The sequence below is a fragment of the Pocillopora verrucosa genome, chromosome 12 (assembly GCF_036669915.1).
Source record: "Pocillopora verrucosa isolate sample1 chromosome 12, ASM3666991v2, whole genome shotgun sequence".
Lineage (NCBI taxonomy): Eukaryota > Metazoa > Cnidaria > Anthozoa > Scleractinia > Pocilloporidae > Pocillopora > Pocillopora verrucosa.
The window spans coordinates 18,929,434-18,943,535 of NC_089323.1; the positions used below are offsets into that span (position 1 = coordinate 18,929,434).

At 36.6% G+C, this 14,102-nt stretch overlaps 1 protein-coding gene across 2 annotated transcripts; it reads right to left on the reverse strand.

Moving 5' to 3' along the window:
- Positions 1-1,128: 1,128 nt before the first annotated feature.
- LOC131771446 (epidermal growth factor receptor substrate 15-like 1) lies at positions 1,129-14,051 on the reverse strand. Of its 2 annotated transcripts, none has more exons than XM_059087244.2 (27): positions 13,992-14,051; positions 13,323-13,367; positions 12,363-12,452; positions 11,816-11,863; positions 11,590-11,685; positions 11,142-11,237; positions 10,965-11,012; positions 10,593-10,694; positions 10,185-10,361; positions 9,551-9,650; positions 9,034-9,097; positions 8,451-8,628; positions 8,073-8,170; positions 7,646-7,718; positions 7,464-7,562; positions 6,718-6,780; positions 6,543-6,590; positions 6,071-6,148; positions 5,923-5,994; positions 5,540-5,734; positions 4,858-4,938; positions 4,698-4,749; positions 4,163-4,263; positions 3,962-4,049; positions 3,361-3,434; positions 2,982-3,132; positions 1,129-2,762 (listed from the first exon to the last, which is right to left on the reverse strand). In XM_059087244.2, the coding sequence occupies exons 1-27, from the start codon at positions 14,025-14,027 to the stop codon at positions 2,755-2,757; spliced, it is 2,361 nt and encodes a 786-aa protein (XP_058943227.1). In that variant the 5' UTR covers positions 14,028-14,051; the 3' UTR covers positions 1,129-2,754. The 2 variants fall into 2 exon arrangements, with proteins under 2 accessions (XP_058943227.1, XP_058943226.1); XM_059087243.2 differs by having other exon boundaries at positions 3,962-4,091.
- Between the last annotated feature and the right edge of the window lie 51 nt (positions 14,052-14,102).

Sequence of the window (14,102 nt, forward strand, 5' to 3'; positions counted from 1 at the left end):
TTCAATCAAAGCCAAGCTCAGAGTAAATGAGAACTGGAAAGAACTAGGAAATATTTTTTTCATCTAACTCTGAAAAAATGTGGCGAATCTATCGTGTCGGGCAGATTTTCTAACACTGAACTAGAGTAACTCTGAGTAAGTTATAAGTTATAAGATATGCAGGATGTGTGAAAATATCAATTCCTTTGTTTATCTCTCCGACCAATTAAATCTTGCTTCCTTACTCTTTCGACCAATGAAAATTCTTCATTTGGGCAGAACGTGCGGTTTTCAAAATCGCCCTTCATAAACTGCAATCAAAAGCGTGAATTCATTGGTTATTGCGTGTTCTTTGCGTACCGTTCGAGAAACACAGTCAAAGGATGGTCAGGCCAGAAGAATCTGTTATGGAGCAGAAAAACGAAACTGCTGTAAACGGAATTTTAAACGGGGAGAGAAAGATGACCCGCTACAGACCTGACAACGGGACACTGAGTGAAATAAGAAGCTTTCAGTCTCCAGTTCTCGGAGGAAGACGAAACGTTAACATTCCGAATGCTATTCAGCTGGGACGAAGAATCCGCGGAGAACAAGCTTGAAGTTAGGAACTCAAAAAACAGCGCAAGGCATACGAGATATTTCTGCGACATGGATTAGATTATCGGAACTGAACAGAGGAATGAATGTTACTCGCGTAGCTTCTGTTGTTGCCAGGGGCGAAGTTATAAACTTTAACTGATTCGGTATTTTTTCTTTTAGTTAGATAACAAAGCGCGCAAACGTTTTTAAACTTTGTTATCATGGATCTGATTCCAGACACTAAAGCCGTAACGCACAACTCTTGTTTAGCTCCAATCATGAACACGGTTTCGATGTGCAGCCACGATTTCCTCCTGATCCAGCATCCTGCTAGTTACTGAAAGGAGATTGGTCACTTTTTACAACTTGGAAACTTGGAATGCTTTTATGTAACGCAACTCAAGCACAAGCTGTCTTACTGGAATACGCTTTATCGAAAGCCTGCCACACGTTTCTTGATTTCCGCCTTAAAGATTGCTCTACCTTTCGTTGTGTTGCAAAAGGATCCAACGTAATACTGTCACGTCACACTTTTTATTTCAAACAAGATGGACTCATTTGTGACTATAGTTCAAGTTTATCTCACATTTTACTTCATTCACTGAGGTCAGCAGTGACGTCAAGCAATGTAAAGACTTCAAGGCAAGAATCAGTTGCATCTGTGGTGTGTTCAATAAAATTCCTAGTTCTTAGCATGTGTTTATTGCTGTGGTTTAAAAATAAAATAATTCAGTGATTAAATACATTATACGTTCCCGACATATCAAATGAGCTTTTGTCAACAACTCGTCCTTGGACCAATCACTTGACAAAGAAGTTGAGTCAGCTAAAAAACATCCAAAAATAGTAACGCGATGCAACCTCAATCTATGAACTCTCAAGTTCTAATTGTTAATTCTCTTCTTTAACTGCTTAACAGTTCCTTTCAATTAGTTACAAGAATTTGGTGTTAAATCAAGATAACAACTTCTACCTGATAACTTCGAGTATTCATATTACCTTTGATGGGTAATGTATGGATATTATAGGAAGAGGTTACATGTTAATCTTTTCTGAGAGTGAAGGGGAAACTCCTTGAATACGAAATGAAAACATACTTTGTTCACAAAAGGAACTCATAGCAAACTCTATTCCTTTACATAAAGGTAAGCAGGGTCGGCCAATCCAGAGCAATTTTCGAAAGAAAACCGGCATTTCAACGGTTATGGTTCACACCTCGCTCTGACTTCGTTCTGTAATTGGTACGAGAAACTCGAGTCATCCTTTCAGGAAATGTGATGCCCAATTCAAACAAAACGCGACTTAGTCATCTGATTTGAGATCTAAAAGCTTTAAAAGAAAGTTCAATCGAATTCTTTTTGTCTAGAGTATGACTATTTGATGCTTTGAAAAGGACACTGAAAATTTTCCCAAAAAGGCTTTAGAGTAAAGGAATAAAGAAACCCAGATTAAAATCTAACCCTGGGTTAGCGCTAATCGGCCTTCGAACAACTGGGCCCTGCTTTTCTGGTCTTACAAGTAGTGTGCCATTTGTACTTTGTACTCTCGCTCACTGCTTGGAATAACTACCTTTGTTCTGACTGGCTGTTGTAAATACTCAGTTATTGTTTTTACAACAGTCACTCAAAATGTGCTTTGCATAGGTTTATGTGAAAGGATAGCGAGCGAACTTTACGAGCTTCATATTCTGCTTTCTTTCCTTACCAATAGTATCGTCTGAGCCCGCCATCACTGTTTTCGGTCAGTTGATTCGCCCCAGCAACCGTAATTGAACCCGTAGTAAAGACCGCACAAACGGACACTTTAATCTGCGAAGACGAACCCCTCTCGAAAACATCACAATTTTTCACGCATCTATTTCATTTTGAAATCAAGTGTTCTTACTTATCAGTAAAGGCTCATCAGCACGCCAAACGCTGTTACGTTAGTAACGTACCAGATATCTAAATTGATCGAAAAGTCACTTAACAAAACTTGCTCAGATGATCGCGGGCTCAGCTACTTCTCCAAAATAAAATTTTGACCGAAACTGCTATTTTTCCCATCGACTCTCAATACAGTCGTTGCTTAGTTTTCGTTAACTTTGAACAAAGTTTTTGAGGCCGCAGACTACAAGAGCCATAATCTTGTTCTTGCCGACACTTTTGAAGACATTCAGACAATTCGGCATGTTTAATCGGGAAAGGTCGAGTTGCATCAGGAACCTGGAATAAAGTAAACAAAAAAAGATACGTTACTTTAACCGAGATAAACAATTGAAGCACGACATTTATTTTCTCCTGAAGATATTTTAAAATACATAAGAAAACAGGCGGGTAATTAGAACTCAGCAAATGATCAAAGTTTTCTTACAAAACATACATAAGTACATCATTTAAATAAGAGAGAGAGAAAGAGACAGAATAAGTAATAAATAAACTGACCAAATGGATCAGGACCAAAGGGATTGCTGAAAGGATCTTTGACAGACGAGAGAGAATCTTTATCCTGTGAGTTATTCGTGCTTTTCTTAGTATCCGAACCACTCCCAGATGGTTTAAACGGATCCGAGCTGAAAAAGTTATCTGCCGGACTCTGAAATGATAAGGAAAACATGATACAATAAAATTTTGATATTGCACTGAGGCTCTGAACTGTTCTCAGTCCACAGCACAGCTCATTCTAAGAAACTTCTTTAGGGGAGTAGGTAGAATTTTCCTTTTGGGGGGGGGGGGAGGGGGTGGGAAGGGGTTTAATTCGTAGATGAGTTACTTCTGATTCATTTGTAGAATATCTGACAAGAGGGAAGACATTACAACTTACTTTGCTGCTTGGAAATGTGCTCTGGAAGGGATCCATAGCAAAAGGATCTGATTTTGCTGGTGAAGACGATAAACCTTCAAAAAGTAAAATTATAATAATAATAATAATGATAATAAAATTTAGTTAATTCAGGATGGACTGTCAGAGCACTTTCAGTAAACAATTGTGACAACATTTCTCTCACTTTGCTAAAGAAGCGGATGAATCTAGTAATCTTACGGCAAACCACCAGAGGAACCAGTTGAACAAAGGGCGGATAACGCTATTCAGCGGATAAATTACTATCCAGAGGGTAAATGTTAACAAAACGTACTGCACTATCCAATGGATAGATTGTGTTATCTCCCCTTCGAACAACAGGGGCCTGAAGTCTTTCACCCTCTAGATTTCTGTGTTAATAGAAAAGAACTGAGTTGTTGTGCCTTTTGCGAAGCGACAAAGTGTGACAATACAGACGATACACACGTGTCCGTTAGTGACAGTAATTGGGAAAATCTTCTTCACATGCTTGAAAAAAAATTTTAAAAAAGATTGTTCTTCAATATCATTAAAATTTATACTCCAACAGATGTAAAGTTAGGAGAGTCTGTTGCCAACTCACCATTGCTTATTCCTGCTCCAGAACCATTAGCTCCTGCACTGGCTGGAAGGTCACTTTTGAAAGGATCACCTTTGAACAAATCTTCGCCCTGGGAAGAACGTGAATGCCAGTCATGACGCGCCTCAGTGTTCTAAGTATGAAACATGTAAAACTGACGGTGTAATAATCACAGGGGTGGTGTATACGTCAAAGTAGTCTTACCTCAAACGGATCGCCTGGGAAAGGGTCCGCGAACGAGACGCTCTTGTAATGAAATGGGTCTGTTTTAAAAGGATCGTCTACGTGGAAAGGATCGTTAGATTCTGAAAGAGAATATAAGCAAAAGCAACATTTGATTTAGTGTCGGCTGCAATGGTTACGCTTTATTTCGCTCTGTGATTGGTTCAGAAAACTCGTGCCACTTTATCAACCAATCAGATACAACCAATCGTGACTTGGTCTTTCCTGTTTCCCGCGCTTGAGGTCGGTCACATGCACCAAACTTGAATTTCTCATTGGTTCTTTGTGTTGTATACCTATGTTCTGATAGGTCGATGTGGTAACTTTTCATTTAATCTCACTCTAACTATACCATGTCAAACTCTTAAATTTACTCGTAGGGCAGAGACTTAATACCAAATATTCCCTGTATCCTGGTCTAAAAACACCTGGCAATATTAACTACAAAAAAAAAAAGAGGTAAAGAAATCAAAATGAAGACTGAAGAATGGAAAATGTGACAAAAGTTACTGCTTACCCGTTTCCGAAGAACTAAATAAATTTTCTTTGCTCTTGAAGGGATCTGTATCCTGAAACGAAGAAGTTAGAAAGTTGAATCAAGTTTGAATATTCGAAAGAGTTTAGACAAACATATCAGTTCTGTGATAAACTCCATAAATTTCAAACAAGTAACTAACCTTAAAATCATCTACAGCTTCATCTACTCTACCAGATCCAACACTAAAGCCGCTTATGCTGCTCACGGGACTGCTACCGGCCTAAACGAAAAAAGAAACTTCCACCCTTTAATTTCAACAAGCCAGTTATGGAGATGCATCTCACCGTGCTAAGGTTTGACCTTGTTGACCCTTAAACTCCAAAGCTCTGATTGTTAATTCTCTGGTCTTGTTGCTAGACATTTCCTTGTAAATTACTTACAAGCATTTGGCATTAGATCAAAACAACAACTTCTAACTGATGAGTTTTAGTATTCTTATCACCTGTTCGCTGGTTAATGAATGGATATTATAGGGGTAATTAACATGTTAATCACTTCTGGAAGTTAAAGGGTTAATGACGTCCTGTGCTGTGACCATTCAAAAGACCCTCTTCGGCAGCCGTACTTCCCCATGGTGCTATTTGTTTTTAACATTTACCACGACATCTCTTAAACTATTCTTCAATTTTGATATCTGACAATCTTGAGAGTGGCTGCCATCTTTTATCTGGTTTTACACCCACAGAGTACCAGTTAAAAATCAGTACACTGTTTCCAATCACCGTCAAAGTCTTGCCTTGAGCGACCAATCAAATGAAAACATCGAGGACTCTTTTTTTTTTTTTATTTTTAATCGCGTTTGCTTTCACTTCCATACTTACCGTTGCTCTGACACTCATGGCATCGGCTTCTGAAGGAGTCGGCGTCATGTCAAACGCATCTGTCAGAGGTGCAAAATCCGGAATGGACGCTGGACCACTGGACAAACTGTTGGAGTTCATCAACGAATTGTAATGTGCGATATTGGCGTTTAGGCTATTATTTGTTTCTTCAAGTGTTGAAACCTTTGATCTGACCTAGAAAAGAAATATTCGTAACTGATATCCTTTCTAAACTCATGAAGTGAAAGAGACTTGAGATACGAGTGGGAGCTCGCTTGAATGCATGAAATATTGGTTACGAAATTGTTGTTCAGGAGAGAGAAAAGAGGTAAATGATGTCTATAACCTGGACTTTCTTTGCTCAAAGATTTCATTCTACTTACCTGCGAAATTTCTGTTTGAACAGCTTTGATTTGTTTCTGGACTGTCTCTAAGTGTTCTTTACTGGACTCGATCTGCAGACGTAAAATTCACCGTTGAAACAAAATTTCCAACGTTAAATGACAGAAAAAGATGTAATCCTCTGATCACCTCTCGTTCTAGCTTGGTTTCGTCTTCTCTAATTCTGTTCAATTCATCTCTCGCGTCGCTAAGTTCTTCTTCTTGTTGCTGTAAAAGGGATGATTAATCAAAAATTGTAGATAACATCTCACAAAACTATCAAGTTCATGGTTTCTTATGGATCAGCAGTTCAAACTTTTACAAGTAAAAAAAGAAAAAACAGAAAGTGAAAAATAAGATGTACTTTCTTCCTCACACCAAAACCAACATTTAGGTAGTAGGAGTAGGGAGGGTTTTATAGACAGGGGTGGGGTTGGGATCCTTCACAAGCATCTTATTAGCACATAAGATTATACATGGATTCACGGACGGGGAAAGGGGGAATAACACAAAACCTTCGATCCCCATAGTCTTTGTTAGAGAGGGGCATGCTTCCTTAACTGAATGAATTTTTTTTTCTATTGTTTGGTAAAAGGTGTAGAAATAAAAGAGATCCACATACCAGGGCTGATTTTCTAGAAGATGCGATTTGCGCTTGCAAACTGTTTATCTGAAAAAAAGATTCACAGAAATCATATTTTTCTTCCATTTTTACATTAATTCCCAATGTTAGTGATTATTCATGCACTGCAGAAACAGATGCCCAATTAAAATTTACTGATTTGAACTACTCTAACCGTTTTTGTTTCTTCCTCGCATTTCTGCTTTGCATCTTTCAACATTTCTTCCAATTTGGCTTTCTGGAAAAGAAAGGAAAATACACAACACTAGTGACAATCAGGCAGGCAAAGCAGTTATTGTGTGACTAAGGACAGCAGGAAAATGCTCTGCGCAGAAACATAATGACAGACATAATTTCCCCTCAAGAAATTTTGCACTAGCTTCTTATTGGCACAAGGATGCTATTAGACTGTCTAATTGCTTTGTTATCATATAATATTCCTTTATCTCTGCAAAGAGGAGGCTAGATATACCCTGATCCTCCCCTGACCCACCCCTGGCATGCCTTTGCAATACCTTGGATTAAGCAAGAAACAAAAAGCAAAAAACATCAAATAAACCCTTTAACTCCCAGAGGTGATTAAAAAGTAACTTCTCCCTACAATATCTATGCACTATCCAGCAAACAGGTAATGAGAATACTCAAATGTATCAGGTAGAAGTTGTCATCTTGATCTAACACCAAATTCTCAAAACTAATTTACAAGGGAATGTGTAGCAGCTGGAGGGAGAATTAAAAATCAGATCTTGGGAGTTTAAGGGTTAAAAACAAAGTTTGGAACAGAATTTGTCTAGCAACTCTGGCATAGTGAAGAGAAATAGAGAGCTACCTTATCACAAAGCCTGATAACTGTTTATAAATATCATAGTTAAGATGAATGCCAGAAAGTAGAAGAGTGAGAGCTGTTCAGACATGTCTCACCTCTTTGTCTAAGTCATCAAGTTTGCCTTGTGAATCTGCTTTTTGTCTCTCTAATTCTTGATATTTCAGTTTAGTTTTTTCAAGTTCACTCTGTAGATTCTGTAAACAAAGAGTAAGATAGCCATAATGATGTTGGACAAATAACAAGTTTCAGATAAGACACTGATAACATGACAATTTACCTGTATTTCTCCATTTCTTTGTCTGATCATTTCTTCTTTCTCTTCGATCTCATGCTGCAAACTGGCTTTTTCTCTACAAAAAAAATTATAAAAAAGTAAATGAAAAAAAGAGAGATATATTCACAGAGCTAAAAGGATAATGGAACCAAAATTAAAGATGTATAGTATAAAGCATTTTGGGACATTTAAAGAAGGTTGAGTGAATTTTTGATTTTGAAATGTATATGTCAAGAGGCCCTTCTGAAGATGTTTCCTTCTCATTAAAAGTAAAAAAAAAAACACAGCTAAATCCAGTGAAGAAATACCTTATACAACAACAGAAAAATCTAAACACATCATGGCAAATTCCTTAGTCCATTATTAAATGACAAATTGTAGTTACCATCTAAATAAAATTTTAATTCAATATTAATGGTATTACACTAACCTCCCAAGGTCTTCAATTTCTTTGGTTATTTTGTCCAGCTCTTTGATGGCCGAAAAATCACTCAATGTTGAAATGACAGATCCAGCACCTCCCCCCTCCTGAAGGACAAAAGAGAAAAAACTCTCCAATACTCAAATCCTATAAACTCCTTTCTCCTTACATAAAAATATATTGTCACATGAAGAGTTGGTGGTAAAGTAAATAAATCAAACTTCCAAAATATGTCTGAAAATCTGTTGTATATGTGAGATTAAACTTTTCAAGCAACTAGCCATAACATTACATTTAAAAAAGTTAGGAAAAAAGAAAAAATATTATTGATGGTAAATCCACTAAGCCATCCCTAACAAGTATAATCTATTAGAAACTGAATCTTACTCTTTCCTCTCCCCCAGCGGGGCTGGCAGCACTTCCACTCCTCATGGAGGGTGGAACCATCTCTGGCTGCAAGGCTTGTGGTGGATCTACACCCATAACCTTCTGATGTATAAGATACATGGCAAGGGCAAACTGCTCAGAGTTTAGGCGTCCTTGGCCTGTTGTGTCACACAGTCCCCTTAAAGAAAAGTAAAATAACATTAGGCAAGTTTGTGTTGAGTCATATGAGTTTTGACTCAACACTATGCATGGTAAAAATATAAATTGTTCCATTATTGCATATAGTTGCACACAGCAAACATAAACTCTTCTGACTACTGAATTGAAATGGAGTGACCCAAGACAGCCACTGCCAAAATGTCATCAACAGAGCAGCACATCATTTACAGATACTATACATTTATATGCACCATGATGTCATACTCAAGCCAGTTAGCCCTTTTTAGAAGAATTTTTAACATTGGAGTTATGGTTGTTTCAAACTAGCAGAGCAGATCAAGAAAGGATGGCACAACACTCATGTAAATAAATAAAATGATTATGTAATGGATAGTATGTGGCATCATGTAAAAGTATTTCTAACCATATGTGAGCAAGAACTTGTTGCGGCAACCCAGATGCCATGAAGATACTCTTCACTTCTTCTCCTACAAAATGAAAAGAAAAATCAGACTGAATAACTCCGCTGTTTGTGAAAATAATTTAATAACACCTACAGAACTGCTCAGAGGTAGATGGCCCACAAATGCACATCAACTTTATACATTTTTTGCATTTTGTACAAGGAAAAAAGTGTGTATCAAAGAGAGAGTCTTGAGCATGTTTCTGCTTTTGTTATTCAATACATTCAGCTTGCTTTGTTCTACATTGTTTCAGAAAATAAAAGTTTCCTGTTTCAAAATGTAACTGCCAAAGCATCAAATCAATATTTCCATATCTCAACAAGTGAGTCTTGTATCAATATTCATGATGTACAAGTTCACACATTTTCTACTGTGTGTAAGGAGGAAAAAATTCAAAAGTGTACACCTTGAACAACAATATTGCTGGACCGCTGAAGAAAATTTAACAAATAGGAACATCACTGAATTTAAAAATACCAGAGACAAGTCCATCAGCATCCTTATCGGCTTGTTTGAACATGGCATCATAACGCAACTTGTCAGCACTTGTAACAACCCATGGGCTTTCCTGAGTAGTCTAAGAATGCAAGTTATAATTTGTTTAAGCGCGGTCTTCTAATTACTTAAGTCTGACCTTGCAAAATATGCTGAAAACTAAATAGACATCTAGCTGGGGATTAAACTCTGAATCTTTCCTTTTATGCATAATTTGAGACAACCAAGTTCATATGCTTTCTACATGTAGTTCTAGATAAACATGATCATTCCGTTTCCCAGCTGTTTTGAAAGTTGAAACCCTTTTTTTTTTTGATGTGCTACATAGCAACCTCGTACAGCAACAACATTGACTTTTTAGATAAGGGCATTTATGTCCTCACTAAAGAGGAAATGGTTTTCAGCCACCCACAAATTGATAAATTTCAGTTAGTTCTTGCTTCTTCTGGAATACTTAAGCAGTTGACACCCCATCATGTTCCTTGTGGAATTTCAAGTGACCAATCTTCAGGGGGGGAAAGGAGGGCTGACCAATCCTTTGGAAGGAAGGGAGGGCATACATAATTTCAGGACCCAAAGAGAGAATAACAATTCATTGATTCAGAATAAAACTCACCGTGACTGTGGAGAGAACAGAACTGCTGACTGATGGTGGAGTAAGTCCCTTTGGAGATGGTGAGGAAGGAGCTGATGAAGACAGTTTTAATTTCCTTTTTGAAGGAGGTATAAGCTTGCCGTGAAGCGTTAGGGGGACTGGATCTCCTTCTAATGCACGGTACACAAGATGCATTGCCTACAATAAAATAACAAGTCAGCACTCTGCCATGAACTTCTTAAAAATAACTACAGTATTGTCACAAGTACCTAAGTTACCTCCTTTCACACTCTCACAGTGACAGAATCAATGACAGAAACATAAGAAATCTGAGTGACTCTTGAAAGAAATTGAGTTTGAACCTTAATTTGATTTAAGCTTGGGTTAAATGTGCCATTTATCTTGATAAATGAATCATATTTTTCATACCACTGCAAATTCATCATTGTCTAACATTCCATCTTTATCAATATCAGCAAGCTCCCACACACGACCAAGCACATCAATAGGAAGCTTTGAGTTTAAAAGAACCTGAAAAAACAAGGTCAGTGTTATAGACAAATCATCATCTGCTTTACGGTATAAGGCAATATAGAGAAAATATAAAGAACAGAAATACCATAACCATTTGAGGTAGCTAACTACAAGATGGAAAAAACATTATTCAAGTGATTGAACTAAAAAAAGTTTTTCTGCAAAAAAAATAAATATTCAAATCACTTTCAAAAAGACTTGTTACTATTTAGCTGCTTATAACAGGGCTGTATATAAAATTCACTAATCAATAAACTCATAACTTACAGGTCTCACTTTTTCTCCTGGAAGAAGACCATTGACTGGTTGTAGCCCCTTAAATTAAGAAAAAGTGTTTTGCAAATTATTGAAGGTGGAAAGTTGTTGGCATATTAAATTGAAACAATAAATTAATACCACATTTTTTCAAGATCATAGATTCTACTTCTGCTTAGGTTGACTTACTTCAAAAATGTTGTCATATTTAGCTTTTTCTGCTGGTTTTACAGCCCATAGTGTACTTTCCTGTGGAGGGGGTACAGCTGGAAGCATCACATCACCCTAAAAAAAAAAATATGAATATGGATACTGATTCTAGAGTGTAAGGGGTTAACTAACAGGAAACAATCAATGAAAAGAAAAAATTATATTACAGGTGGTAACCTATTCAAAAGCTTGATTACTGAGTGTGTACAAAAAAAACACAATAAGGTACATGTACAGAATTTCTTTACACCAACTACAATACTGAATTTTGAATATACAGTACTGCTTAGCCAAAGTCCAAGAGTGTTAAACTGAACATAATCTTCAAACTTAAACCTTTGAAAGCAGGGAAACAGAAAAACCTGAAAAAAATCCCAAATGTATTTATAAAAATTGCAGCAGCATTTGATAAGCATTATATACTCACTACTTTTGGTGCTGGAACTAGCAACATCAGATTTGACAGTGAGACATCTTTACCATTCTGTGCTAGGGCAATCAATCTCAGTGCCAAGAAAAATCTCTGTATAATTAATTATAAGCAGTTTACTAATAAGAACATCTCTGAAAAGTATTAAAAGATTTGATAAAGAAGAATAGAACAATTTACTAGTGCTAAATTTATAATTAAAAGTAATTCCATATATTGTTACATGTTTATCAAGAAATCCAGTTCCTTGTGGATCAGATAGCTCCCAAATCTGTAAAAAATGAATGGATGCAGTTAACATTGAACATCGTCTCAGACACACGTATCGTATACTTCCCAAGTCCAACCCTCAGTCCATGTTAAGGGATGTGGAAACAGGCAAAGTATGGAATTGCAAAACATGGGGATGCCTGATAAAAAAACAAATCTACAAAAGTTCACACAGTTGCCATAAAGGCTTATTATGATCAACCAGGAAATCTGTTGGCTAACGGGGCTCTGGTGAAGCTTGCTGGGTTCACTCCCTTCTCTGTTGGTAAAATTCTGATTATCGTAATATTCAAATTAAGTTCATACCAACTGATCAATACTCTTGGTCAGTTATTATTGCTCTAAGCTTAATTATCTCATTTGCAATAAAACACAAAGTATCTTTTTTAAAAAACTCCTCGGCCATTTTGGTAACATATAATTATTATTTATAGAAGATGTACCATAAAAGCTGCCTCCACTACTTAAAACAGTTAACAATGGAAAACTGTTATGCTTACCTTGTGAAGAATTCCCTCTTTTAAACCAGACTTTTTAAGGAAGGCTGCAGCATCTGATGCTCCAATTTGACCAGTGTTAGACACATCTGCCTGTTAAAATAATTTAAGACACACACAGAAAAAAGTAATTATCAAGTACAATTCTGGATGAGCATTTAGGTAGTCTTGTCAACCCTTTAACTCCCATGAGTGACCAAGACAGAATTTCTCCTTACAATATCAATACAATATCAACCAGATAAGAGATGAGAATAAAGAAAAATATTAATTTGGGGATAATAAGTTGATCCAATACTAAATTCTCTGGACTAACATAATAAGAATTATTTGGTAAACAGGAAGGAGAATGACAAATTTGATCTGGGAGTTAAAGGGTTAACATAGAGTTCCTATTATCAACTCAGCTGATGAAACCAAATGGTCTTGAAATATCACCCATTGATGCTGCACCACAGTTTCTTTAGAAACTTACCTCCTTGAGTAAAACAATAGTAAGACAAAATAATTTTCTATTTTTATGAACAGTTTTGTGGTTATTCATTTCTCTCTAATATGCATATGTTGGCTTTTAAATAGTCTCAGTACATATGGTCTTTGCATAGCAAAAATTATCCTGGTTCCTCGGGCAATGCTCTATGCAAATGAATTCTGATTTTTTCCAGGTACTTGTTATTCAGCGCACGAGTCGGTAATTCCATAATTATTCTAAACTGTCTATAATTAAATCGATCTTCTGTCGTCATCTAGTAAATGCTCACTTTCAGTATAACACTCAAATATAATGTAACAAATTATGTCGAGCCCGAATTTTAGACAAGAAATGAACCGCAAGCTCGCATTTCTTTTACTTGTTGATACTGGTGCTATCAAATATGTAAGTAATAACTCATTAAGTAACTGTTTCTGTTTCTGTTTCGAATTATATGATGCCAATTTTTTTAAAACTTAACTAAAACATACCTGTCTGAAGAAATTCTCATAGACAGTCGCATGTCCCGCTGACAGCTGTGAATTTAACAGGCCATTATTAAGGAAGAACATATGAAGAGCACGTTATTACTATAAAGATTAGATTTTTCAAAAATTCAATCTATGTTTACAATGCACTGATAAGGAAATGTCACGAGAGAAACACGCTGGAAACAGGGTCAATTTCAAACAAAACTACAGCAGTCGCAAGAATTTCACTAAATATTAAAAAAAAATGGTAATTTACGCGCCGAATTTGCTTTAGACATTTCACAATTAAATGGCAAGGTAACATCTTCGCATCTTCCTCCCTGCCTTGATTAATATTGTTACGGACTAGCTCACCAACGAGCGGCATTTATTTTCTTTAGAGCATCTAAATACATTGTTCTGTATATAAAAAAAAAACATCTGAACCCGCCTGGTGTATTTCAGATAAGCCAAGAGCGATGGACTGAATTTGTGCAACTAGAAATTACCTATTAATTTTGCAAATTATTAGCTTACACGGGAGCAAGGAAAAGCTGGAAATTTGATTGGTAAAATGACAGAAATCTCTCGAGATCGGAGGAGTACTATGAGATGAAACATGAATATTCGACAAAAAATGTTCCAATCGACGATAATCTAAAACAATGCATTAAAAAAGACAACACAAACCTGGGAGATGGATGGAACACCAACTGAGACTGCCATGTTTATGTCCGGAGATAGCGCAGGCTCATACTTCAATCACAACCCTAGCGGCTTTCTCCCTATATGTATGCGTAT

Coding starts and splice junctions, on each gene's coding strand:
- LOC131771446 (XM_059087243.2), bottom strand. CDS start 14,027: ATGGCAGTCTCAGTTGGTGTTCCATCCATCTCCCAG. Junction 12,453..13,322: donor ATGAGAATTTCTTCAGACAG/GTATGTTTTAGT, acceptor TTATTTTAACAG/GCAGATGTGTCTAACACTGG. Junction 11,013..11,141: donor AATATGACAACATTTTTGAA/GTAAGTCAACCT, acceptor TCTTAATTTAAG/GGGCTACAACCAGTCAATGG.